This window comes from Rhea pennata, chromosome 23, assembly GCF_028389875.1.
Source record: "Rhea pennata isolate bPtePen1 chromosome 23, bPtePen1.pri, whole genome shotgun sequence".
NCBI classification, from domain to species: domain Eukaryota; kingdom Metazoa; phylum Chordata; class Aves; order Rheiformes; family Rheidae; genus Rhea; species Rhea pennata.
This window is the reverse complement of record NC_084685.1, coordinates 4,324,277-4,351,193: the sequence shown is the minus strand read 5'-3', so window position 1 is coordinate 4,351,193 and position 26,917 is coordinate 4,324,277. Positions and strand designations below refer to the sequence as shown.

General features: G+C 51.9%; 2 protein-coding genes across 4 annotated transcripts in view; both read left to right on the top strand.

The window, feature by feature from the left end:
- The first annotated feature begins 4,472 nt into the window (after nucleotides 1-4,472).
- Nucleotides 4,473-18,194, top strand: LOC134150323 (CCN family member 2-like). The gene is made up of 6 exons (XM_062594134.1): nucleotides 4,473-4,489; nucleotides 5,671-5,821; nucleotides 11,006-11,219; nucleotides 14,752-15,003; nucleotides 15,283-15,491; nucleotides 15,605-18,194. The coding sequence occupies exons 2-6, from the start codon at nucleotides 5,759-5,761 to the stop codon at nucleotides 15,914-15,916; spliced, it is 1,050 nt and encodes a 349-aa protein (XP_062450118.1). The 5' UTR covers nucleotides 4,473-4,489; nucleotides 5,671-5,758; the 3' UTR covers nucleotides 15,917-18,194.
- Nucleotides 18,195-19,826: 1,632 nt separating this feature from the next.
- EPB41 (erythrocyte membrane protein band 4.1) overlaps nucleotides 19,827-26,917 on the top strand; it is a 91,377-nt gene continuing 84,286 nt past the window's right edge. The window contains exon 1 of one of the 3 annotated variants that reach the window (XM_062594240.1): nucleotides 19,827-19,881. Coding sequence is in view for 1 of the 3 variants with exons in the window: in XM_062594213.1 (XP_062450197.1) it covers nucleotides 23,743-23,749 (7 nt within the window). In the remaining 2 variants the exon portion in view is untranslated. The other 2 variants (XM_062594231.1, XM_062594213.1) reach the window with 2 other exon arrangements.

Below are 26,917 nucleotides of genomic sequence, written 5' to 3'. Positions count from 1 at the left end.
ATGAACTGGAATTGTTCCAGGAATGGGAAAGGCAAAGCCAGGCTCCTGCTGTAGTCCCAAATTCCTAATAAGAAATACACCTAAGCCCCCAACAGACTCCCCCCCCCCAAGTCCTACTAACCTGGCAGAATTTAAAGACCTATTGCTGCTTGTTGATGGTGTGAGATGTGCAGTTGGTATAAATTAGGGAGGACCTACTATTTCAGCAGAGTTGTGCTGACTGAGGGGTTGAGTCTCTGAATTTTTGTAAGAGCGATCTGTTGAGCTACCCTGGGAGATGCCAGAGGGTCTTTGGAGAGATTGGATCTGGTGGAGGACTGTACCTTGCATCTTTTCCGGTATGGCTGTGTTATCATTGCAGCCCCTGGTTTATGTACTGGAAGTACCTCCTAGTAAGCATGGCAGAACAGCTGTGTATTCAGTGGGTGGCAGAATGAGCCAGGGATTGGTGCAGGAGCCAGAGAAACCTCACTTCAGTTCCTTCTTGCACAAACCATATGACCTTGAGCAAATCCTTTTGTGCCTCATCCTTGGAGACATTGTGAGGAACAAACCCCATAAAGGTTGGAGTGGCATTCAGGTACATTAGAGATGTCCACCAAAGGAGTGTTCTAGATCAGCAGGCCTCTGTAAATGAGCCTGCTGAAGACCTGCTTAAATACACCCTCCCTCTCTGCAGTTTCCTTTCAGGATAATTAAGCATGCAGCAAATTAAGAAGTGGAAAAGCCCAAAGAAGCACCCATTTCACAGGTGGGTGCAGCTGATTTTCCTCCTGGGACCTGTTCCTCCTGCAGTTGTTCTGTGCAAGCCAAAGCCTAGACACAGATGTTTCTGGCTGTGATGGTGATTCACATTCATACCCAATTTTTGCAATTGGCAGGGGTCTGAGAAGATCACTGATAACTATTAGAGAGAAGATTGTCAAGGGCTCTGCTTTAAAAACCAAGACCTATTTTTTTTCAAAGAACTTGATTCCTGTGATGCTTCACTTTGGGAAGGCTGCTTGGTGCAGTTATATCCTCACAATTGTTGCCTTTCATATTGTTTCACCTGCTCCAAAATAAAAATTCTATGCCTTGATAAATGGGGCTTAATTCTTTCCTGGTAGCCTCTCTGCGTGCCCTTGGTTGCATACCCTTTGGTAAGCCGCAGAGCTGGCTGCTTGCCTCCTGCAAAGATCAGGCTCCAGGGGGGCATTTTTTCCAGAAGAGAATGTGTGCTTTCGCTGGCAAGCTCTGGATCTAAGCACTGGCTCTTTCTGAACTTTTGATGCCAAGCATGTTTCTATGTATTTACTTCCTTTATAGGGACATAAACAGGCACCCCACCTATCCCAAGCTTTATGTCTCTTGATAGACCTTGATTTCATGATAAATCTTCAAATACAATGGAGTGTTCCTCCCAGTACTAAAATAACTGTAGACTTCATTAGTGAACTCTGCAGCCAAGGACAAAATCTGCTCTGTGCTTAACTCTCTCGAAAGATGGGCAGGACAGCGTGCCCTCAGGCTCCAGGATCTGGCAAGCGGAGGCCAAGAGGGGAATCCTTGCTCTGCTGAAGCCAGTGGGTGTTGCCTGTGCAGCCAGGATTCATCTCGAGGCTGTGCTGAAGTGGAAAGGGCTGGCTTTTCCTACCCTTTCCGCCCTTAGGGCAGGGTAGCCTTTCCCACCCAGATTGGAGGCAGATATACTGCAGTATTTACTCTCTGCTGAGCTCTACTGACAATTTACAGCAGCTAATATCAAGATCCAGCTAACTCATATGCAGCAGTAGATGGGATGTGTCTGGTCCCAAATGCTCCTCTAGACTGAGACTGAATTAACACTGAACTTGAACTGGAACACAAGTCTGGAAGAGACCATCTCAGCCATTAAGTCCAAGGGAACCATAACAGCCAAAAGCATTCAGAGACCACTCAGCCTTCCTACCCCAAAGCATGTGAACCTGCAGAACTCTTTCTAAATCTCGCAGCAAATTTAAGGCCTCAGTAGATGTTGATGGGTTTTGTTCTTTTGTAGTGATATAACACAGATGGAGAAATCAGCAGTGTTGCTTATATTTTGCAGCCTTTTTAACAGCAGGGAGGAAGCTAGGCAAAAATGTCCAGTCAATCTTAAGAAATGTATTGGATCCTCAGACTACACAAGAAGGCAAAAAAAAAAGCAGGAACAGAACTTCTTCTTGGCCCCAAATCTGACAGTTTAGCCTGAGCATGTGAGCAGGATCAAGCAGACATCAGTAGTTGGGTAAGGAACAATGAAACAAAATTCATGTGTTTCGGACCTTCTAGCTGGATGAAACGCACCATCTCTTTTGGGCCAAATTTATGTTTAATATAATGCCGGTGGAGTTCATAAAGTTAAAACAGGACCAGCTTAGAATGATTGCCTGTAATTCACTTTCACGGTGACTTTTGCTAAGACTGGCCAGCTGTGAGAACACAAATCATCCTGTAAAGAGCTGTCCTGAAAGCCACCAGCATGTGGCATGGACCACAGAGCACCTATGAGATCGAGGACAAGATGAGACTGGTTTTCTTTACCATGCTGCCTATGCTAGCAGAGATCACACTGAACCCAAAAAAATGCATGTTCATTTGCATTAGTTTTATTATTCAGTGTTACATGATTTTTAGCAATTATTTACCTGTCTTTCTTTCTTTCTTTCTTTTCTTTTTTTTTTCTTTTTTTTTTTTATTAATACAAATTCAGAAAAGCCACTTGCTGTACCTGATAAGTGAACCCAGAAGAACATAACAAGGTAAATTAAACACCCAGTATTCTTTGCTTGGGGGAGATTTTAAGCAGGATTGACATCTTTATCCCTTCACTTGAAACAGCTCAGGTAAAAAGAGGAGATGCAAATTGGCATTAACTTGGGTGTTTCCTCCCTTTGATCATTAGGAGCACTGAACCTTCATGTTCTTCTCCTGGTTCTTGGCAAGTGACTTGCCCACTGGGATGAACAGTCAGTTGTTAGCACTAGGTGTAGTTTTAGTTGTCCCAGTGCCGCAAGAAAAACTTGAACCATGAGTGTACAGAGCTCCCTGAGGTTAGGGATCTCCAAGTAACTCTTGCCCTTTATGTCCTACTACTTGAAGAAGGTAGAGCTTATCTGATGGAGCTTCTCTTCTGATTCATCTCCAGGAAAGAGGAAGCCACTCGTGTATTTTGACGGCCCAAATAATTCATTCGTCTTATTTAGTCTAAAATATATTCTCTCCTAATGGTGGCTCACTCTGGGTTTATTGCGAGACAGGAAGGTCTATACTTCTTGCCAACCTCCTGCTCTATTTTGCTCAGCTTGCTGTAAGAATGTGGCTTTGTGGCAGACTTGCTGCACACCATAAGAGGTAAGGTGGGTTCCTCCACCACCAGAAGCCTTTATTTGGATGCTCTTAGCACTTTTCAGTGAAGGGGCAAGGTGTTTGTTTTGTTACATAATAAAGGAGCTAGAATGGGTCCAGCCAAGTCTCTCTTAGCAAGGAGGAGAAAACAACTGGGTGGCAATGGCAGAGCTAAGGTGGTTTGCAGGATAAGCAGGACTATGACTCAGTATTTCCCTTTGCTGCCATTCTGGAAAGCTGAAAGCATCCAGGTGGGTGATGAGCAGCTTGATAAGGATGTTTTATAATTGAATTATTCTTTATTTTTGTTGTTTTAGATGGAAACTTAACCAGCCATCGTAAAGCTGGTTTATCTAGTGCTGAATTTTCCCCACAGAACTCCTGACAGGTAAGTAAGTGTTATGATTGTGGTTAAACGGTTCATTCAAGGTTGTGCAGCAGGTGTGTGTTAAAAGTAGAATGGGGAAGACTATGGCTCAAGGTCCAGCTCCTGCTTCTCAGACAACGAACGATATATGAATTGAGCTGTAAATCAAACACTCTCCTTTTAGAAAAGACACAAATATAATACCTTCAAATGCCCCATGTGGTTTGAAATTCAGCTGTGGCTTATATCCTTGCTGTGTGAGAAAATGAGAGCAGAGATGTGTAGCACTTTATCCCTGTCTCATTTATGGAGCAGTGGGAAAATGCCTGGCAAAATGTGAGCAGCTAATTTTAGGCAACAACATAGCTTAAAGTGCCAAACCTTCCAAAAAGGAAATGCATCTATATCCAGGCAGCCTGCCTTTAGCGCCTAACTGCTTGAGGGCATTGGATGTTTATGCCACCTCCAGTATATTAAATCTGTTGCGTGGAGACATAATCCCTTTGTTGTGACATTGGAGGTAGCTGTTATGGAAATGATTGTGAAATCCCTAATCTAATTGAAGAGGAAAAGAAAGAGGTGCATGTGAGGTGATTTGCACTGTGCTAATGGATTCCAGCCCCAAATCCCAAGGGGCTTCCCAAGTGCTAATTATTTAAGAGTGAGAATTGTTTGTTTCCAGGAGTGGACAGAGGCATGGGAAGAGGGGAAGCTTGGATGATGCTGCAAAGGGACCTAAAAGGACCTCAATAAAACGCAGAGGTGGATTCTCAGGTAACAAGCCCTGCACTTGGAGGCCAGCAGGAAGGAGGCTGAATGTAAATGAGCTCCTGTGCGCTCCCTGTATTTTTCCTTGTCTCCTGTCCTACTTCCCAGCACACTCTGCTTGGATGTGGTAGGGGCTCAGTGCACTCTGCACGCTCGTGCCCCACATGCTGCGTCTGGAGCTACAGGAAGGTTAAGACGCAGCTCTCAAAACGCTTTGACCCTGGGAAGGTCCCTGACTGAAACGCGTGGCTCCATCCTTTTAAGGAGTCTTCTTCATGCGCCCGCACAGAGGATCCCTGTCCTGTTCCCACCCCAGGCCAGCAAGGACTAAGAGTGCCCTCTGCTGCACTTGCTCTCCTCATCCTTTCATAGCAGCATTGAGCTTGCTCTTTGGGAATAAACAAAACCACTCTTATATGTATGTAAACCCCCCTCAACTCTTTCCTATTATAAAGGTCTTTCTTAATGAATTGCTACCTGCACAGGAGGCCGGTTATGTATTTCAGCAGCAAACAGAAAAGATAATGCCCTAGGACATAAATGTGTGATATATTCTGCCTCGATTTTGAGGCACAGATAAAACACTGCGGGGAACTGCTGTCCTTTAACAATAACCTTCACCCTGTAGCTTTTCATGGCCTCGGAAAACAAGCAGCTCCTCATTGCAGGAGTCCAGACATATTAGTCTCTGTAGTCAGGAAGCTTTCATTTCTTAGAGCTGGCAGCGCTGCAAGTGCTGCTGATGCACAGGCAGTTACGGTACCTAATTGCTCCCAACAGTGCTAAACTTTCCATCTCTCCCTCCTGTTCAAAAGAAAAAATAAATAAATTAGCACGACAAAGCTGTGCTTATTTAAGTCCTCAGCTCTCACAGCCAAAAAGGAATGGATGTAGGTAGGGAAAAGGGAGTCAAGAAGCTGTTGCAGGCTTCATACTTCTGAAATTAAAGAGGGAAGAATTAAAGGATTAAATAATCTTTCTGGAGCTTTTCACTGGGATTTGATTTACCCACGTGGAATGTAACCAAGCTGTGGGCTCCACCAGCAGCCCCATAACCGCCAGGGCCACAGGAATCTGCTAATGTTCCCAGGAATTTGCATCCCCTTTGGGTATTGTCGCTCAAAGGCAGGGCACGCCCCCTCCAGGAGGCTATTTAAAGAGGAGCTGGTGTGCAACTTTCTCCAAAGACAGACAAGAAACTCCGAAGGAGAAAAGGAGTGAGAGAGTGAGTGACTCAGTCTGCAGCCTGAATCCCTCCCCTTCCCTTTACTCGGGATGCCGGGCAGCTTGGGGACAGTGACCTGGACCCTGTTCCTTCTCCTCCTTGCACCTGGCTGGGTACGTATTGCACTGCAGCAGCTCCGTTTGCTGGCTGAGCATTGCGACTTCTTGCTTTGATGCATGCGAGCGCTTTGGGCTGAGTAACTCCCACAGCGTCCACCTGCCTCACAGGGGTTTCGAGAGAAGTTTGGCGTTGGCAGAGCAATGCAGATGCACTGTGTAACTAAAACGTGCTCCGAGCTGCACCGTGTGTAGTGCCTGTCATCTGAGGATCTTGAAGCCCTTGGCAACCATCAATGGATTTTATTTCACTTCACTCTTGTGGGTTAGAAGTCAGCCCTGGTTTGCAAGAGGGAAGAAGAGAGCAGAGAGAGGTGAAATCACCAGGTTTATGGCACTGCAAGGAATAAAAATCTCATCTCCTAGTTCCTAACCATCACCATCCTCCGCTGGCTGCCACTGAACACACCCACCCACCCATTTGTTCTCAGAAACGGTGATCCTGAGGAGGAAATTAGACTGCAGCCTCTCTGGGGCACGGTTTGTGTCTGCCTGTATGCTAGTATAAGTACTTGCACAGAGCAGCTCGGATTTGCTTGGAACTTTTGTGTGCTACTGCAGTACCAATAATAGCAGGAACATTGTTGCAATCGTTAATGTATCTGTTAAAATAAGATTTAAATTGCAGTAAGAACCTTTTGGATCCGTGAAGAAGTCAAATTCGCACTATAAGCTGCTGTGCTGAGTGAGGCTTATTGCTTAGATACATGCAATAAACTGCCGGCTAATGAGATCTGTTTGATCGTTCCTCACAGCGCGCAGAAATGTGCCTGCCCCTTTCCTGCCAGGAAGCGCGTTCTGCACGTTTAACGCTGCAGTGATGTCAGGGTGGTTCTTGGGGTTTGCGATGGTTTTCTGGTTTCTTGCCCTGACCCAGCATTGGCAGCATCATACTAGCCTTATAAATGATAGCAGTGAATCTCGTCACTGTGACGCTTTATTGATTATCCAAAATGAAGTCATTCCCCCTCTCCCTCACTTTGCTGAATGCTTTGAAATGGGACTTTTGGCTTTTTTCTGTTCCCAGCTCGGAGGAAGTCATGTTTAGCAGATAGAGCAAGGGAATGAGAGCTGCTGCTCCTGAACCCACCTCCCACATTGTTCAGAGGTGAGAGTAGCATCAGGATTCCTGGGTTTTATCTTTAGCTCTGCACAGCTCTTAAACCTGGACAAGTCAGTTCATCTCCATGTCTCTGTTCTCTATGTGCAAAATGGGAGTAATGGTTCTTATCTCTCACGATAGGCTGTTGTACAATGTACTGCAGCAACGTTGGGGAGGTGCCTTGCGATCCCGTGATGGAGGCAGAGCAGGTATGATCCATGGTAATTCCATATTTGGAGTATACACATAGCTGTGTTTTAATTACCTTAGGCAATGCCAATCTTGGAGTGCAAAAGAGAATTAATTATGTATTTATTGTATTATCTCTACTTCACAGCAATAACGCTCTTGGCAAACAGCTAGCTCAGCTTCACAGCACTCCTTTCCCAACCCTTTGAAGGCAGTCATGAGCCCCAGTGTATTTCAGAAGTCCTCTTTAGTCTGGCCTCGTGAGCTGCTTCCCTGGGCTCCCATGGACATGGCTGACTGATCAGGAGCAAGAAGTCCTCCCCGACTGTGCCACAGGACCCCTGCAGCTGCAGAGCTGCGAGCTCATGTCCCACCCTCATGCCTTCTCGAGGGTGTAGAAGGGAGAGATTTGTATGGATATGAAGCAGAAAGAACATGCTCACCTTTCCCCCCCCACCCCAGGTAGTTGGGTTTCAGCCTGCAGTGCTGGCAGTTGGGAGACAGCTTGTTTTGACTTGTCAGCTGAGCACATGGGACCTAGGAGTTGGTGATGGAGAAAGAATACGGAGTCCTCTAGTCAGGCTGTGTTTGCTCCAGCTGTGGCTTGGTTGTCGCTCAGGGCTCCTAAGAGTGGCAGATTCACACCTGATGTTTGTGATCAATATGAAAGCTGCCAGCAAAGCCATGAGCAGGGAGAATAATATCGCAGGCTTTAGCCCTTTCTTAAATCAGTAGCCTTGATCTGTCATGCTGGTTCTGTTCTGCTGCTCTCAAAGTTGATGGAAGTATATGGTTAACCTCAACAAAAACAAGATCAAAGCCACAGGAAATCTGAAGTACAGACCCTGCTCAATGGAGAGTAAAAGAGTATGTAATTTTAGAGAGAGACACTTCTAAGCAGATTCCCTCTACCCTAAAATCTGTGGCATGTTATGTGGAAGTGCTGGTCCTCATGTTATGTGTGAGTCTGTAGCAAAGCCGCTGCAGTTCTTTGGGATATTTTGGGCAGTTCCTGCACTGTATTGAAACAACTCCTAGAAGCAGTCCTTGAAAATAATACAGGGTGGAGGGTGTGCCTGCAGAAGGCAATATAATCTGTTATTTCACCTCTTTGAAAATGCTGGGAAAGCAAATTAAGTAATGGAGCACTCTAGAAATTTGGTTCAACACTGACTCTCAACCAGCTGTTCCCAACTCAAGAAGTTCCTCTTGCCAGGCGGTTATTCAGTGTTGAGAGAGCATGATGCCAAAAAAGATTTCAGCTTATTCTTCACTCTCTCGGGCTTGTGAGAGGAGCAGGAGTTATAAATAGCAAGAGCTGATTTTGCTGAAGTGAACAGGAGTCCCAACGCATCCTGGGGCCAGGTGGATGGTGAAAAGAGGCATGTCTGAGCTGACTGATTGGAAAATCTCTAAACATTAAAGAGCCTTGCAGGTATGGGCAAACTGGGCCTTTGAAGTCATGCTTTTGTTCACAGTTTGGGGAAATAAGGCACAGAAGAGATGGGGGGGGGTACAAAGTCACCCCGCAGGTCTTTGATGCATCTGAGGCCAAAATGGAGATACTCTTGTGCTGAAAGCGGCCGTAATACGAGACAGCGAAGCTGACTTATAAACGGAAGGTAAATCAGGTGGTCTAGTTTCTTTGGGCAAGTTCTTGAACAAAATAAGGGGAGAAAGAAAACTCAGCTAGGTTTACTTCTCATGTGGTTTGTTATCCTGACAGAGGTTGTTTTGTTTTTTCTAGTAGGAAAGACATTCTGAGAGTGTGTCTTTATACAGTATGTGGCTGACACTGTGTTGGAAAATGCTGCTTGTTATTTTTTTCAGTGCGTGGATTGCATCTTAATACAGGTCCCATGTTAGAAAGACTTTGCCCCTTTTCAGATCTCATATACCCACCACCCGCCTCATTTGTGGCTGAGTAGCACCTCCCCTTGGCAGCTACAGCTGTTGCTGTAGGAGAGCATTTCTGTATTTTTAGCATCTTTCAATGCACTTTAGCAGCTGGAGAGAGATCCATATGACATGCCAGCTCCCAGCAAGTGGCCCTAGCACTGCAGTCCGAGAACAGCTGGGTTACAGGCAGTAGGGGCTTATTTCCAAAAAAAGCTTTGTGCTAGGAGTTTTCAAGGGGAATTACACTGATTCCTTCTGAATACAGTAAAGCTCTGGGAGGTCTTGTGAGTGAAGATTTAGACTGATTCCTGTCCTATGCCATACTGTGCTAATAGTTACAAAAGTATAAAGCAGTTGGCATCTTCTGACCCCACCTGAGCTAAAGTTAGAACAGCTGTTTGGAGCAACAGTCAAAACAGCTGGAAGAGTTTTACTACTGTTACTGGTGACGAAACACAATATCCAGGGAAGCTGTTTCACAGGCAAGGGCTGGCTGGGATATAACAAGTGCAAACAGAGCTGTAGCAAGATCCCCCCCCCACACACCTTTGCCTCCTGGTTCTCTCTGTACCAGGTGTCCCCCTTTCACTCTCCCCCAGGCTTTCTCCAGCTGCAGCTTTGCAGTCCATCTTGCTGGGTGGCAGCAGCCAGGTCTGGCAGCGGAGCCACAGCGTGTTTGCCCCGTCAGGCACTTTCCCTTCCACTTCACCTTGCCTGCGCTCCTGAGCGTGGATGCGTGTGTTGTGCAGGAACTCACAGCAATACGGCATCTCAAAATGTTTTGCAAGCGTCTCCTGCCACGCTTTCTGGGCAGGGATTGGATCAGCCCTACATCAGCAGCAGCCCCTGGGGTGGGAGCTGGCCAGAGCTAGCAGGGCGCAGCATGGGAGCTCTGGGAACTGGAGTTGTGCCCTCCCATCCCTCTGAAAGTACATGGGGAGTTTTAATGAGCAGAAGCTGAATGGGAATCCAGGTTAGAATTAGTACCCTGATTTTTTTCTGGGTGCGGGATGTAAGAGGATCTTTAGAGACCCTGTGCTGTGCATCTTTAACAGCTGTGGTTTTCTATCTTGCCCAAATCCGGGTACATCTGGAGCAGAGGCTGATGTATCTGTTCCAAGCTGGTTCTGGACAAGGATGCCACATATTAAACCACTGGCAGTGTCTGAAGCATCCTGCCTCTTCCAGAGAAGGTGACTCGCCTTCAGACATGGTCCTACCTCTGTTCAGTATCTGAAGGGCATAAAAGCCAAGGGTGGATTCTGGGAGCTGGCCAGAGCTACTGAAACGCTACCAAGCTGTAGCTTGAAACTGCTGGGTCCCAATGGTCCCAGTTGTATATTTGCAAGATCCCTATGAAGATTGGTTGATTACATTTTCTGAAAAGGGGAGGGGGAGAGGGCACATTCCTGGGATTACTGCAAAAAGCATGAGGTTCAGGGGCCAAATTAGGGCTTGGGAGGTTTTGGTATGTTTTTCAGCTTTGTGAAAGGCCGGTGAGCTGATTTTTGGGCAAATTGCTTCTCTGTATTTTGCTTTTTCCATCTTCAGCCTGTGTCTAATGATGCTACTGCAAAGTGCTTTTGATGTTTTCTCCTGAACAGGGCTATGTAAAAGCTGAGGATTGCTTATTATTAATAATTACTATTTTATTGCTTCCAGGGAAGAGGAGAGCTGAGCTGTGCATGGGACTCCAAGCTATTGCTTGTCCTGTTTGTTTTGGCCCTGCTTCCTGGAGGCATCTTTATTCCTTGAGCTTCAGAGGAGTTAGGGATGAGAAAAAGATTAGTCATGTGAGTCCTCAGGAGCTGCATGCACAGGCCTCTGCCACAGGGCTCAGTGGTAGAGGAAGAAGTAGATCTTCATGTTCTGCTAGTGATGGCCTTGGAGATGATGGGCTGCTTGTGCTTGAAATGGATTCACGTTTTTCATTTCTCTACTTGGCTGGCTAGTGGGAGACTCATTCTCTCTGTGGCTTGTGTGCTCTCCAGGTAGAAGCGCAGCCCTGCAAGTATCCCTGCCAGTGTCCCTCCCAGCCTCTGCAGTGCCCTGCTGGAACCAGCCATGTGTTAGATGCCTGCGGTTGCTGCAAGGTGTGCGCCAGGCAGCTGGGTGAGCTCTGCTCCCTTCAGAAACCCTGTGATCATCACAAGGGACTCTACTGTGACTTCTCCAAAATCCACCGAGGCAGTGGGATCTGCTTAGGTGAGAGCTGTGTGTTCTGTTATTGTGCAGTTTCCTTGTGGCCCCTTCAGTCCTCTGCCTGCAGACCTCCCAGAAACACAGTGTTGGCAGATTTTGTTACTGTACTTAAACTCAGAGAGATTGATCCCGAGAGGTCTGTGCCACCCCTGTGAGCCAGCAGATGCACTCATACTGATGCACACACACAGTATCTCCTTCTGTAGTGAAGGATGTTTCCAAAGGCACGTATGAGAGATTGAGGCTCTCCTTCATCCTTGTGACATTGTTTTGGAAGATCTTCTAATCCTGTAGTGCCTCTCGGTAAATGCTGGTGAAGGACTTTATTTTATTTTTTTGTGAAGGACTGTTTTTAAAATCTCATTGCATTGCACTGGATATTGGCATTTTGCACTCAACTGCTTATGTGCAGGAGGCATACCCATATTTCTGGCTTTAGCATGTGGGTAGAAACAGCTAAACAACTCACTTGCAAAGTAGTGTGTCTGTAGAAAACGAGAATTACTGAGCCAGGTATTACAAATGTACACCTACTTTCTCTAAATTAATTCTGGGGCTTCTCTTCAGTCAGAGAAGAAAATTGTTTTTGACTTCTGTTGTTCAGTTATCTGTTAATGTGTTTAACTTTCCTCCTTCCAGTTATTGTGACCTTTAGAGGCCATTGCATACGCTCTCTATTACTTTCTGTAGGATTCGATACACCTAAGAGCTGATGACTGAAGCTTAGTAAAGTGTATAGTGTAATAATATCCAGCAGCTATAGGCTAATTAAGACTGGAAGTGGAGTATATGTTTGTAATGCTAAAGGTAGCTAAATCGCTGGAATGATTTGCTCAGGAGCACAGAGGAGTCTCCTTCTTGAAGACTCTACATGAGGACTGGACATCTCTTTAAAAAGCGTGTCATTTTCACCATGAGGTACAAGTCTGATGCAAGGATTTTTGGGTGAGATTATCTGGTCTCTGTTATCTGGAAAATCAGACTAAAAGATCACAATTGTCCTTTTTGCCTTTAAATAAGAAATTAAGATTTTTATGGCAAAATTTCCAATTGACTTACAGAATATAGACCAGGATATCTCCATATATTGAACTGAGGATTTGGGTCATAATGTCCTTGGGTGATGTTTTTGTAATGTTTACCTTGATACCTTGAAAATGGGAACTTTTGGAGGCAGTAAAGGATGCTGAAGATGTAGTGATGGGTAGAAGAAAGGGAAATATAAGCTTTTGTGAAGGGAGCAAAGAGGACTCGCTGGTATCCACATGAGAAAGATGTGATGGCAGCAGAAAGGAACAGAGAAGTTTTAAAATGTCAAGGGAAAAGCTTGTAGACTGGGTGTCAGCCTGAAGGCAGTATCAGAAGAGGCAGAAAGGGAACTGTCAGAGTGAAAATATTATATATTTAACATCAACACAGTACATAGCACTTTATATACTGCAGCAAGGGAAGAATTCCTCCATGGAGACCTCAGAATATCAGAAGGGTAGGAAAGATCCCTTGGTAATTCTGAAGGGTGAGAGCCCACAGGGGTAGGGTGGTCTGGGTGGGTGCAGGGAGCTTTCAGAGCTGCAGTGGCTGGAGCCACTTGCTTGAGCTCTGCCGTATTCGTTGCAGAGAAGGGCAAAAGTCTCCTTGACTGGAATTAGTGTCTGGAGGCAGGATGTGCCAGTGGTGCCAACTGGACCTGGTAAATAAAGAGCCTTCTCACACCGCTAGTGCAATCCATTTCAATACTTCAGTTGGATCAGGTCAACAGGAAAGTGAAGTTGTTGTAAGGTAATGAAAAGCATGACTGAATGGTTCAATTTTGAAAACATAATAAAAACCCAGAGCAGGCTGCCATTCCTTGGGTGGGGAGGAGTGCCTCTAAGGGAACAGCATCATCAGTTCAAGGGCTCAGGCTAAAAAATAGTGAAAGAAGGCTAAAAATGGGTATGAATGGCCATGTAGAAGGAAAGTGGACAGCTTGCACTTTGATGGAAAAAGTGAGAATTTTGAAGCTTCCAAGTAAGAACAGCAGGAGTATTTTTATACCAATGGCACTGAAAAGAGTTACAAGTTGAGATCCAGCTCTGGTTAGAAACAAGACATTAGCAGACCGGAAGGATTTGTGTCCTCTCAAGGTGGAAAGGAGTGAGGCTCTCACAAGTTGTTTGGTCCAAGCCCTTTTTGCATGAGACAATGTTCCAGTCCACAGGCAAGAAGGACTAGGATAAAATAGATCAGGTTTCCTGGTAAGCCTTTGCAAGCAGCCAAGAATTCCTCATTTTGGTAACTTCCCAGTAGAAGTTTTTTTTTTTTTTTTTTTTTTTTTTTTTTTTTTTTTTTTAGGGTCAGAAATGCAGAAGGAGGCAGCTGACTAGAGCTGAGACAACTCTGAGATTTCAACATTTAATTTCAGGCTGAGGATCAAAAAAAGAAAAAAAAGCCACTGTCAACATTCCAGGAATTACCTGGAATACTTGTTTGGATCTGTCAAAACTTTGCACTTTGATTATATCAAAATGTTTAATTTTGATCTTTATATAATATATATCTTTATATAATGTTTCCCCCTATGTGGGTTCTGTCCAACAAGAATTTTGGTTTTGATGTGAGCTATTTTAAGAGTATAAAGGAAACTTTTGATATTAAATTGAAATGGTTCAGTTGTTTCCTATTGAAAAAGTTGATGAAATTGATATGGGCCTGGGAAACTCTTAACCAAGTAAGAGTTTTCCACTGGAAAAGTGTTCCACTAGAAAAATTTTGGCCAATGCAAAATTACAAACTTCTCAGCATCATTTGCACCTGCAGACTGAGGATTGGTCCTATGTGTAAGATACTGTGTTTCTGTTTCCCTCATTTAAGTTTTATAGGGAAGGAGTGAGAGACTCAGAGGAGGGCTGCAGATGAGAGAGCCAGAGATCAGAATGCTTGGGCAGACAGGAACAAATAGAAAAAGTTGTGACTGGAAGGAAGAAAATATTCATGCATTGCAGAGAAGCCAAAAAGGTCGTAAACCCAATGTGTTATTTTCCTTTTATAGGTCACCTTTAAGCATGTGGGAAACCAACTGCTCGCAGAAGAATGTTGCCTTTTGGTCTTGTAGGAATAACTAGGAACAAAGCCGCGGGCAGGTTCACGTATCGTGTCAGGAATGCATCTTGCACAACATCGCTGACCAGGCACGCTTATTGAGTCTGGCAGGGAGAACTCTCTGACTCAGGAACAGACTCTTTATAAGCTGCAGAGCTGTAAAGAGAAAGTCCCACTTAGCAGCTCATCCAGGGGGAGAGGAGATTTCTCCAGTGAATTGTGGGAGGTCTGGCACGGCTAAAGCCAATTTCCAAAAATCAATGTCATGAGTACCCTGGGGTCCAGGGAGCCTAATACTAAATGCACTAACTTTTGCTACATCCAGCACTGGAATCACAGAGTCCCTTGTGGGGACATCAGGAGGCCCAGTAGCCCATGAGGCAGAGGCCGTGCTGTCAGCCCCATACCGTCTTCTCCTCGTACAAACTTCTCCTCCCCCGCCCCCTTTCTACAGCTCATGAGGGGGCAACCTGTGACCTGCTGGGCAAGATCTACCACAATGGGGAGAGCTTCCAGCCCACGTGCAAGCTGCAGTGCATCTGCATGGATGGGGCCATCGGCTGCATCCCCCTGTGCTCCGATGACCTGCGACTGCCATCTCCTGAATGCCCTAACCCCCGGCGGGTGAAGTTTCACAATAAGTGCTGTGAGGAGTGGATCTGCGAGGAGGGCAGTGAGGAAAACCGCTTTGAAACAGCCATGGCAGGTGAGTGGTGGGCAGACAGGATGGGGCTGAGGAGGTGCAGGAGCACCTGAGCGGTATGTCAGTGGGAGCTGTTTGCTAGGGGATAGATAAAACCCAAACTGCCTTTGGATTGGGGCCCTGCGTTGCATCTTTGACTGCTTCCTTTTGTCTTTTGCTGATGTCTGTGAAGAGTTAGGCTAAGTTGGGAGCAGCCCTATGGTCCAGCCCCATGGACCAGCTTTGTGCTACACTCTGTCCTAAGCCCTGAACGCTGCCTTGTGTCTCCTCTGTGTGGCTCAGTTTTCAGGGAGACTCCAGCACAAAAGCCAGAGCTGAATAATCTGCAGGAGAACTGCTTGGTGCAGACCACCGAGTGGAGCACTTGCTCCAAGAGCTGCGGGATGGGCATCTCTGCCAGAGTAACCAACGACAACCCCCAGTGCCGCCTGGAGAAGGAGACCCGGCTCTGCATGGTCCGGCCCTGTGATTTCCCTATGGAGAAAACCAAGGTACTGGCTTGGGGAGAGGGGAGGGGACCTGACACGGCAAATGCCAGGGAAGGTGGACCTTTTGTCTCATTCTTCCATTCTTGTTTACCCTTTTGCTGCTGCTCTCTCCTTAGAAGGGGAAGAAGTGTGTGCGGACCCCAAAGCCACGCCAGAGCCTCCGCTTCGAGTTCTCAGGCTGCACCAGCAGCCGTTCCTACCGGCCCAAATTCTGTGGGAGCTGCACAGATGGCCGCTGCTGCACCCCATATGTCACCAGCACCGTGGAGGTGGAGTTCCGCTGCCCCGAGGGAGACTTCTTCCAGCGGAAGATGATGTTCATCAAGATGTGCTCCTGCCATTACGACTGTCCACGAGACAACGACATCTTCTTGGCCACATACCACAGGAGGATGATTGGAGACCATGTCAAGACAGAGAGGCAGTAGCCCTCTCTGTGCCAGCTCCACAGGCCAAGGTGTCAAGAGGGCTCTGCAGTGCTTTCGTGGCTGTGTACCAGGACAATGCGGCCTCTTCCCCCCTCTGTGAGGGGCTGTGCTCTTCAGAACAGCACCATTCACCACCAGTGGCCTTGCTAACAAGCTAAGACACATGGAGGGAACAGCCCTGTCAGTCCCAGGCTGCTGGCCTACACCCAGAGTTGTGCAAAGGTCAGTGAAGGAATCCATGCTGACGTTCCTCAAACACAACCAGTACCATGCTGGGGAGGTGACCAGAAACAGGTCTGAGCTACAAACTTGATCCATGTTCCCACAGACATGATGGGAGAGTGGATTGAAGCTCTGTGGCTCCAGCCTGTCTCCAGCTGAGAACACAGTGGGTACAATTCCCCAAGGCCATTGGCTGGCCGGAACCATGCAGTGAACCCAGAGCATGAGCCAAAGGGGAAATCCAGGAGGCCTGAGCTGATGTAGAGCTCTGCAGCTTGTTTTCTACTAGAATGGGCCTCTGATGTGTGTTGATGCAAAGCACCTCAGCAAGGAAAGTGGTCCTGGCCCAGTGCTGGGCTCATGCTGAGCCTTGCAATTATTTTTGGCTAATTGGATCCAACAAGCTGGCAAAACTCTTCCCCATTCCTTTGCCCACCCTTCTCCCTTCCACACACTTTTGCATCAGCAATTTTCTTTTCCAGATCAGTTTGTTCCTAAAGAGGTTGGTGGGTGACCTGTTCTCAGGGCAGCTTGAGGTTAGGCTGTCTTTTCTCTTCTTCTTCTCCTCCTCCTCCTCCTTCTTCTTCCTCCTTCTTCTTCTTCTTCCTCTCTCTCCTTGTTAATTCCTTTTAGCCTTGCCTGCCAGTGAGGATGACAGCAAAGACAGAGGTACAAGGAAACAGAGAGTTGCGTAGTGTCATTGCAAGAGACCTAGCATGGCTCAGGGCTTCCTTCAGAAGATCTCAGCTTGGGAAGGACTTTCCTCATATGAGAAAGGATTCAGCCAGGCTGTTGCTTTGCCGCCTCCAGTACTAACAAACAGGTCAGTTCTCAGGCCTGGTGCCCATTTCAGATACACAGGTCCAAGAAGCTCTTCCAGTGTAAAATTAGAGTGAGTCAGACTGGCAGCCTGGCTCAGTGTCCCCTGTGGGTCCTCCTCGTGTCAGTCGGTGGTGCCAGCAATGATTACAAAAGGGGAAAATAAGAAATACTCAATTTAGAAACAGTTCCCCAGGTGGGAGGTGAAGCTGGACTCCTCTGGCTCATGCACTTGCAATGGAGTTGCAACTACATTTCAGCTCTGGAGTCTGTATTGCTTGTGGGTCATAAGTTGGAAGAACATAGTTCAGCTTGAATCTCTCTGGGGAGTTAGAGGCACGGCTGGGAGAAATTGTCCATATTTGTAACCAGAGCAGATTTCATTTGGAGTTGCTGAGATGGTGATGTGAAAAACTACTTGCTGCTGGGGGTTCTTCAGCTGCAGGATTCACTTCTTACCCCAGACCTGTGCTGAGTTTCAACACCATTTAAAAATGTGCTGCTGACTCTGATTGCCAGCTATTAACTCCTGAACAGACCAATGCAGGAGCATCCCCGAGAGCACCCACCAGGCTGAGACACCACCAGCAGAAATCCAGTCTGCCTCGAGCATCTCGGCACCTCTGTGCTATCAACGGAGACTCTCCATTACCATTTGGTCTGCTTGTGCTAGCAGAAGGGTCCAGCAAAGGGGCTGAGCTCCTCGATCCTTAAATATCTTTCCTGCCTTCACCCTTTCAGTCACTGGAAATCACAATGAATCCGTGGCCCAGCCAGGCAGCCCCGATGGCCACGCTGCAGCACTGAGGCCTGCCCTGGCGCCAGCACAACTCCTGTTTTGCAGCAGAGCTTCATGTCGGAGGACAAGCCAAGCCCTTAATAGATGCTGCCCTTTGCATCCAGACTGTAACTCGTCACCGCTGACTTGGATGCCGAAATGTCAGCTCGGGCATGCGTGTAGTATCAGCGCCTCTTTTCTTGCTCTCTTGGCCTGCAGATGCTCATGAGCCTTCAGCTCCTGTTACTTGTAATCAGTTTGAACTGTAAATAATTTATCTCTTGGTTTCTAGTCATTTTTTTTAAAGGCCTTTGTACAGTTTTGGTGTCCTTTTATCACTTGCTTAGGGTTTTCTCATGATGTACATGTTTTTTCCTTGCCTTCTAATTCTGGCCTGAACTTTTTTCTTGCTATTTACCTGCCTTCTGAGTATAAAATGAAGCTGAGGGTCATACTTTACTCCGCACTAATAAATCTCTCTATTTTTTATATCCCTGCCAGTATCCCCATGTGCGAGGCTCCCGTACGGCCTCGCAGGATGCACCAGTTGAGCGAGCGGGTGCTGGGGGAAGCAAGGCTGACGGGGGGCAGGGAGGCAGATGGGGGCGAAGCGAAGCCCGCAGCCGGGTGCAGAGCAGAGGCTGGTCCCGCGGGGTCCTGCCCCCCGGCCGCGCGCCGTGGGGCTGGCGGTCGTGTCTCCTCGCGCGTGCCCGCGCGCCGTGACTCCTGCTCCGGGGCTGGCAGGCAGCGCCCGCCCTTCGCCACCTCTGCCGCCTTAAGAACCCCCCTGCCAATACCCGGTTAAAAATAACCCCGCGAGCAGATGTGAGCGGAAATGGGTGAGAACGGGGCCAGAACGCGAGGGGCTTTGTGGCAGCTTAACAGCTTAGGGATTCATCACATTAACCAGCGGTTCCCCACTCGCCAGCCGGCTGCCTGCCGGAGCCGGGGCAGGGTAGAGGGAGGCTGCTCCCTCCCTCCAAACCTTCCTCCCCTCCACGGAAAGGCTTCGGGGTCCCCTGGAGAGGGCAGGTGTCCCTTAGGCGAGAGCGGTGGCCGTTAGGTGGCACCAGCCACCTCCCTAGGGAGGCAGTGGGGGGACAAGGGTGCCCCCCGGGCGCGGTGCCACCGGGCGGCTCCCGGCTGGCCCCAGCCCGCGGCCGGCGGACGCTGCCCGGGGCGCCGCAGCGCGGGCGGCGGGGGGAGGCCGTGTCCCGGCGCCGGGGCCGCTCCTCCCTTATCAGCCGGGGCGAGGGCCGCCTGCGCCGCCGCGATAGCCGAGGCGGGTCCCGGCGCCGCAGCTGCCGGCGATAAGGTGCCCGTCGGGACGGGCCTCGTTGCAGAGCGGCTGGAGCGAGGCGCCCGGCGCCCGGGGGATTTCAGGAAACGCTCCGGCGCCGGAGCGAAGCGCGAGAGCGGCCGCGTCCCGAACGCGAGCGTCCTCTCTCCGGCCGCGTCCCCGGCCGCTCCCCGCGCTGCCCGGCACCGCCGTGACTCGGCGTGGGTCCCTCCGAGGGTTTCGGAAGGGCCCGGCTTCTGGGAAGGGACAACACGCAACTCCCCTGGCGGAGGGAGCAAAGAAAAGTAAATTAAACAAACGAAGTGAACGACGCGGCGCCCCGTTAGCTCGGCTCGCTTTAGGCCGCGCCAGCGCGGAGCAGCAGCCGCCGCAGCACAGGCTTTCGGGGGCTCAACTCATTTTTTCCCCTCAAAAAAAATCCTCCCTCCTGTGGCCTTGCCCCCGGGAGGTCCCCGGATCCTTTTGGGCGCCCTGAGATGCAGCAGGGCGCTCCTTATACGGAGCGGTGATGTCACGACGGCGCTATGACGTAGAGGAGGGCCCAGCCCTCGCGGTGATGTCATGCACCGCGCGCCACCCCATAGGGTGCCCCCGGCTAGGACTCCCCCGAGCCCCGCCTCCTCCGAGCCCCCGTGACGTCACGCCGCCACCTGCCCGCCCCGCCCACTGCAGCGCCGGGACGCCCCGGCCCCGCCCCTCCCCCGCGCGGGCGGTGACGGGCGGTGTCGGCAGCCAGTGGGCGCGGCCAGCGGCGGGGGAGGGGCGGGGCGAGAGCTGACGTCAGAGGGGGCGGGGCCAGGCAGTGCAGGTGGAGGGCAGCGCGGAGCGGAGCGGAGCCCGGCCCGGGTGAGCGGGGGTTGGGGGGCCGCGGTGGGGCCAGGCCAGGCCGGGCATTGGGCGGGAGGAAGTGGGGTGCTCTGGGGCTGGGGAGTCCGAGGAGGGCACAGGGGGTCAGGCGGGGAGTGGGGAGATTTGGGGTGTTCTGGGGGTGGGGGGGGCACAGTGGGGCCAGGCTGTATATGGGGGGGCACAGAGGGGTCAGGTTACATGTGGGGGCGGGAGGGGGTTTGGGGGCACGTGGGGAGCTCTGGGGCCAGGGGATCCCGGGGGTCACCCCCAGTGGGGTGAGGCTGGGTGTGGGGCAGGGGGGTCATGGTGCATGTGGGGTGCTCCGGGACAGGGGCTAGGCTGGAAGTGGGGGAACTTGGGGGGAGGCTGGTGCAGCATTGGGGGTGCTGAGGGGGGCTGGGGGCTGAATGAGGCTGAGGGGGGCTGCGGGGAGGATGTGGGGTGGCTAATGCCAGGGGGACGTGGGGGTGCCTGGTGCTGGGGGCTGCAGTGGGGCCCAGCTTGGCATAGGGCATGCGGGGGGCAGCAGTGGGGTCAGGCCAGCTCTGCGGTGGGGGGGGGGAGGCCGCGCGGTTTTGGGGTGCCCGGCAGACTGGCAGCCCTGCGCCGCCAGCCGTTACTCAGCACGGAGCCCGCAGCTTCCCCTGGGCCGGGCGGCAGCAGCCCCGCGGGGGCCAGACCCGACGGGGGGTGCTCGGGGGCGCCTGCGAGGCCGCCTGCGTGGCCCGGGGGGAGCCGGGGCCGGAGGGGGCATCGCTTGGCGGAGGGCGGCGAAGCGATCCGGCTCGCGGTCGAGGCAAGCCGAGCCTCCTCCAGGTCGTGCCCGCGTCGATAGTCCGGTGCTGTGGCGCTGCGTAACGTCGCTGGGGCCGCTCCGGCCGGCACGGGCGGCTGCCCGGCCCTGCCGCTTCGGGTGCAGCCTTGGGTGCTGGCACGGTCTGGCGCGGGGTGAACGCCGCGGGGCCCGTTAAGCGCCTGGCTTCTGTTTGGCGTTTTGCAGGGGGGTCCTGAAGTGGCGCCTTGCCGGGCTGCCCGCCGCAGCCGGGCAGCGAGCGGTGCCGGCTGTCCCTCCACGTGAAGGCTGCGGCTCGCGTTTTGCCGCGCGGCTCTAGCGCTTATTTCCCGGAGGCGGCTGGCGCTTGCAGCTCGCGGGGGTCGTGCGTGAGCTCTGCTGTCCTTGGGGTGGGGGTTTCGCAGCTGCCGCGCTGTTTCCCCTCTCCTGGAGATGCCGGCTGTGCCCTCTGAGGCCCTTTCTGGAGCCGGACGCGGCGCCTCCGAGCACCTCCCAGCAGCAGGCCGCCGGGAGCCCCGGGGACTCCTCCCTCCTGTCGATACCTGTCTGAGCACGGATCAATGCTGCCTTCAATCCAGCAGCGTTAACAATCTTGCTATTGACTTTCGGCACCGATTCCACCGTGCTCTTGCACAAACAGGGTATTTGTCTCGCCACATCTCCTTTTAGACGGCGGCACGTTGTGCTGATGTTGCAACTAGAGGAGCATGCGGCACAGCTGAGCGTCCTCGGCGGTTCCTGGAATCTCCTCTTCTCTTCCTGAATATCGCTGCCCTGCAGCCTAAGCAGCACGTGAGGGACTCGGCGAACCGGCTTGTTTTGTTCGCTTGCGAAGCGTGCCAAAGCGGAGGCTTCTGCCTTCCCCTCTTTCTGAGGCCGGCTGTGGGCTTGGCGACCTCTGCGGCAGCGGCTCTCGGGAGCCGCGGGGCGGGCAGAGCGCAGGTGCTGCGGGGTTCGAGCCGCTCGCCGGGCTCGTAGGGGATAGTCGCTATCTTTAGGGCTGTGTTGCAAGAGAGGGGTGTGCCTTGGCTCGGCGCTGCGGGACAGCCGGTGCCTCGCTGCGGGACTGACTGACGCTGAGGCTCCTGTACGTGAAGTCCTGCGGGTCCGCTCCCCATGCTGGAGCTGGCGAGTCTGTGCTCGGGCGGTGTTTGCGAGCGCCTGGAGTGAAGCTGCTGCCAAGTCTGCTGGCTGGCCCTGCCAGCTCGGCGGGGCGGCGGGAGGGAGCTGACGTCAAGCACCGCGCTCCCTTCCCCCTGCGCGAGGTCGGGCCGCGCAGAGGTGCGCGTTGCCCGGGGCTGCGATTCAGCACGTGGAGCGGTGACGACTTGGCAGCAGCCTAGCGCTGCTCTGCCGTGGCCTGGTAGCGAGGCGAGGTAAGCTGGAGCAGACAGCTGGGACTGGGGAAGGCTGAAGGTGCAAAGAAACTTTTGCCACCCTGTTTTACACCTCTGCGTTCCCGGGTGAGAGAAGCTGGGTTGACGCAGGGGAGCAAACTAGGTTCTTGCAAAGTGCATCCCGAAACCATCTCTAGCAAATTAGGGTCTTGCAAGATGCACCCACCTCCAGGCCCTTGCTGCTCCGTTCTTTGCGGGTGGGTGTTCAAGGCTTCAGGGACGGCAGAGGCATGGCTGCGGAGCTGGGCTCAGCGATCCTGCCCGTGCAGTCCGGCAGCAGAGCCCACGCTCCGCTCCACGTCCTCTTTCTGCTGGAGTAACCAGGTTAGTTTGTGGGAGTAACTCAGCTACTGTGCCAGAGCTTCAGGTAACGCAGGATTGAGGTTACCTGTTCTGCTTAATCCTTCCTCCGCAGCTTTTGCCCCGCTTGCGCTAGATCTGCACGTGGGTCACGCAGCTACGCTGTGCCTGTCCCTGAAAAGGTGCAGCCGATGCTCGTGCGACTCGGGAGCAGAGCGAAACTTGCCGACCCCTTGGGCGCAGAGGAGGCTGGCGGCACGGACGCGGCACGGCTCCTCTCCGAGCAGCCGGCGCTCGCTCCGAGCTTGCTTAAGCCTGGGTCTCCCCCAGCTTATCTCAACGCTGGCAATTGCACGTGTTTCTCCCCAAAAGCGAGGCACGTGCCGCTCCTGCGTGTCGTGATGGTAACGAGTTAGTAACAGTGAACTTGATGCATCGAGCTGCTTTTCCGGGGCTGCATTCGAGCCGCTTTGTCGGTGGCGTGAGACTCCCCAGTCGCCGACCGCGCGCCCTCGCTTGCGCGCCGCCGTCCGCCCTTTGGCTAAGGGAAACTTCAGGCCTTCTCAAAAGGGTTCGAAAGCCCTGCCGTGGCTTGAAAGTGCCTTCTCATCCGCGGCTGCGCTGCTGTACCGACGCCGGCAGCGCTGCTGCCGCCTCCCGGCGCGCAGCCTGGCCGTCCCGGGAATTGTCAGCAAGCGGCATCTCCCGGCACCGCGCCTGCCCCCACCCCGGGCCTTCCCCAGCCGCCGACTGGTGAGGATCGCTTGGAGGGTGAGCAAAACATCAGCCTTTCTCCAAGTGGGTGGCCCTAGAGATATTTTTAATGAAACTTTTTCTGAGCTTCGGGAAGCCTGATCCGCGGCTGTTAGCTGTCCCCCGGGGAGGAGAGCGGACTGCAGGGGGACCTCATCCCCAAGGGCAGATGTGCTCCTTTCTGCATGATTTTAGCATAGCAGCGTGTTCCTGGCTGACTGCGGGAGGATGAGACCCGAAGATGTGATGGCTCAAAGTCTGGGGTTAAAACTGGCTCTGCGCCAGGCTGGATGCTGCAGGTTGGAGATATGGGAGCTCTCCGAAGCATGATTCAGCACAGGGGGCTGGCTTCACCCACCGTCACCCTGGGCATTTCTCTTCCAGTGAACTGCCCAGGAAGGATTTTGATGTGTCAGGAGTCCCCCCCTTTTTTTGTGCATTTTTCCTTGTCTGGTGACTGATCCGAGACCCCGAGTCAGGCTTCCCGGGGAGACGCTGCAGCCTGCGCTGGGTGCTTAGCCTGGAGTCAGTGCTGGGAGAGCTCACTGGTCGCAGAGCTCCGGCTGGTGCCGCTTCCCTGGGTGGGAAGCGCAGCTGGTCCTGCGTGGGCCGGGCATGGCAGGTCCGTGGGGCTGTGGGTCACGGGGCTCGCAGGCAGTGTGCAGAGCAGTCGGCCCGTTTGTGCGCTTTTCCCCACTAGAGGCTGCTGATGAACAGAGCATTTTCTTTCCCTTGCTCAGATTGAAAGTCGGGGTCTTGAATTTGCAGCGCTGTGCCGCGGCTGTGGCTGCACAGAGCATCCAGGCCTGCGTTTTCCCTGCGAGCTCTTGCTGCTGAATCACCCTGGAGACGGCAGTGGGCTTCCCCCCCGGCAGCAGAGAGGTTTGGGGACGCATCTGCTCTCCTTTCAGGCCCACAATAGGTCTCCGCACTTCATTAGGGCTCAGTTGGGCAAATGCACGGGGACTTGAAGCATGTGCAAAGCGATTGCCGGGAGACACCGCTCCGCTGCCGGCGGGAGCGTGTGGAGTCGCTGCCGCGGGTGCTGGCGGGGATCCCGCCTGGGCCGGGGACGCTTACAGGGCTTTTTCAGCTGGCTGTCCCAGGGCGCTGCACGGGGAGCGAGTTTATCCGCTCGCATTGTTTCTTAGGGGATGCGTGTGCAACGATAACCGCTTCGTCCCTCCAGCGTATCCTAACTGGCAGAAAAGCTGAGGATTAGTTAAGTGATGGAAGAATACTTAACAGCTAGGCATAGCTGCGACGACGTGGTAAAGCTGTCCTGTAGGCACAAAGGAGCCTCTTCTTCCAGGGCCATTGGTTTAGTCCCTGATGCTTGGGCAGGATGGGAGTCTGGAGTCTTGGAAAACAAACCCGGACCCTGGGAAGATGATTAATCATGTAACCGTGACATGTGAAACAAAAGACGGTTGCTGCTGCGTGCTAATAATTGCAGCTGAGGGTGTCTGAGAAGGAATTCAAGCAGCAGGCTGGGATGTTGCACAAGACCCTGCTGCCTCTGCTACAGGCATGAAGGAAGGGCAGCGCACGGTGCCAGCTGGCTTCGGCAGCCAAACAGGCAGCGCGGCTTCCCTTACAATGCAGACCAGCGCTTTACATAATCTGGGACTTGCAAAACAAGCTTGAAGGCCTGGAAAATCCTCCTGCTATTGTTGCTGCTCAAAGTTTGCTGAACTTCCTGGTTTGATCTCCAGGTCCGAGTTTTGGACAGCAATGGGGGAAAAACGTGTTGGCACAGTGAAAAGAAAGGGGTGTTTGTGGGGTTTAATCCATGCCTGCTCCTTAGATGAAACGGTTTTTGTGGTTCACAAGAGGTCTTGAGCAGCTGCTCCCAGCTTTATAGGGCTGCAGAGGACTCTTCGTCTATCCAATTAGCATGGTTTGTCTCTAGTCCCCTCCTGATATCCCCGAGAAAATCCTGAAATATCAGACGTGCATGCACAGCGCGCCGTGAGTGGGGCACAGGCACGTGCACCATCTGGGCTCCCCTCCCAAGCGTCTGCTTGGAGTCAGAAAGTGTCAGGTAGAAATGACTTTGTGTTGTCCAAGCCTGCATGAGGCTTGGTCAGACCCTGCTGTCCCTGGAAAGAGAAGGCTCTAACACTCTCTCTTGCTTGCAGTTTTCAACAGAAGGAGAGGTTAGAGGGAAGCTTTTGTTGTCCTAGGGTGACGAGCCTCTTAGGCTGGAGTTGTCCCCTCTGCTTCTTCCTGTGTCTTGGTAATTTGAAGGCATCTGGGATAATGTTCCTGGGAGGGTGCTGAAACCATTACAAACCAACCCAAACCAAAGACAGCCTGACGTGAGCGTCGTGTTGTCTGGCCCCTCGGAAGCGTCTGAGGTTGGAGGGCCTGCCCTCGCACTTCCATTTGCCCATCCTAAATCCCTCTGCCAACACACACAAAACCACTGATGTCCCATGCGCTATTCAATTAAATGAATGAATCCTATTAAAATGTTCTCTGCTCCTGCATGTGAAGAGGTGACTAAGAGACCTGCCTTTTCCTGCTCTTCCTGAGAAAGCTTTCTGTGGTAGCAAGGAATGAAGTTACCTTCTTGCTGGTCCACTTAATACCTGGCCAGTTTTGGCATCTCAGTCAGCAGCAAAACAGAACAAGGAACCTAGGACTGACGGCGCAAATACATTCTCTTATTAGAGGTGACTTCTAGCTCCTTTCATGTGGGTAATTACTTCTGGCCACAGTTGACCTGAGCTGGATTTGAGCAAGGGCTGTGAGGCTTGACGTGTGTCGGGAATCCTCCAAGTGACCAAGCTCCTACAGCGGTGGCACTGCAGCTGGCTTGTGGCTGGTGCGAACAGCCAGCGCGTCACAGCGATGGAGCGGAAGAGCTCGGGGAAGCTCAGAGCTCGCTCACAGCCTGGTGAACCTGGTCTCGGCGCTGAGCTTCACCCGCTTGGCATGGGAGACCGGGGGGGGGGGGGACGGGGGACGGGACCGATGCTTTGAAGCATCATTGTAGGCATTAGCTGTACTGCTAAGGCAGCTAAAGCATGACTGTATTTTAAACGCTGCTGGCCGCGTGGAGCAGTCACGTGAAGGAGGTGGTGGCTGGCGGGGCAGTGCTGCTGCGGAGGCGCCCAGGTTTGCTCTGAGCTGGTGACGTGGCTGCCGTGAGCTGCTCCCTGCGTGGGTGCCGTCTCCCGACTGCAGCGGTGCTTTAGCTGCTGGTCAGCCAGCGCCAGCCTTTAAGGGCTTGTATTTCTGTATCTGCTCTCCAAGGATACTTGGAGTCGTGATAAGCTGTTTATTTGCATTTCACAACTTCTGCGGAGCTCTTTCCCTGGGCTACGAGCTCGTCTCAAAAGGGGCCAGCGTCTGTGCTGCGTCGCCTCCGTGCCCCTGCGCCAGCTCCGATGCGGAGCGCGAGAAGAATCGAGGGCAGATGCTGGCCCGGCCCCGAGCCACGTTGGGCTGTAACGTGACTTTCCCTGGCGGTGTTGACGTTGTGCTCGAGGCACGTGTGTCTGACGTGGAGGTGAAGCGCTGCCGTATGGTACGGCTTGGCCTCGTCTAATCTGCGCCCGCGAGTAGCTGCGCTGCGGGCGGGCAGATGGGGGTCAGCGCTGCTCGGGGATTTCCTCAGGTGCAGAACGGAGGCTTTTAATAGCAAACGCGGCCGTCTGTATCATCGCATAACCTGAAACCCGCTCCTTACAAGTACCGACCGGCAGCTGGGAAGTGGCCACACAGGAGAATTCAGCTTTGTTCTGGATTTCTTCTTCTATTTTTGAGATGTTTTTAAAAATAA

What these genes read in the sequence shown, in the direction of transcription:
- LOC134150323 (XM_062594134.1), top strand. Translation starts at nt 5,759, where the DNA reads ATGCCGGGCAGCTTGGGGACAGTGACCTGGACCCTGTTCCTTCTCCTC. An exon ending in TCCTCCTTGCACCTGGCTGG is followed by an intron (nt 5,822 to 11,005) that starts GTACGTATTGCA and finishes TGTGCTCTCCAG; the next exon opens with GTAGAAGCGCAGCCCTGCAA. An exon ending in CTTTGAAACAGCCATGGCAG is followed by an intron (nt 15,004 to 15,282) that starts GTGAGTGGTGGG and finishes TGTGTGGCTCAG; the next exon opens with TTTTCAGGGAGACTCCAGCA.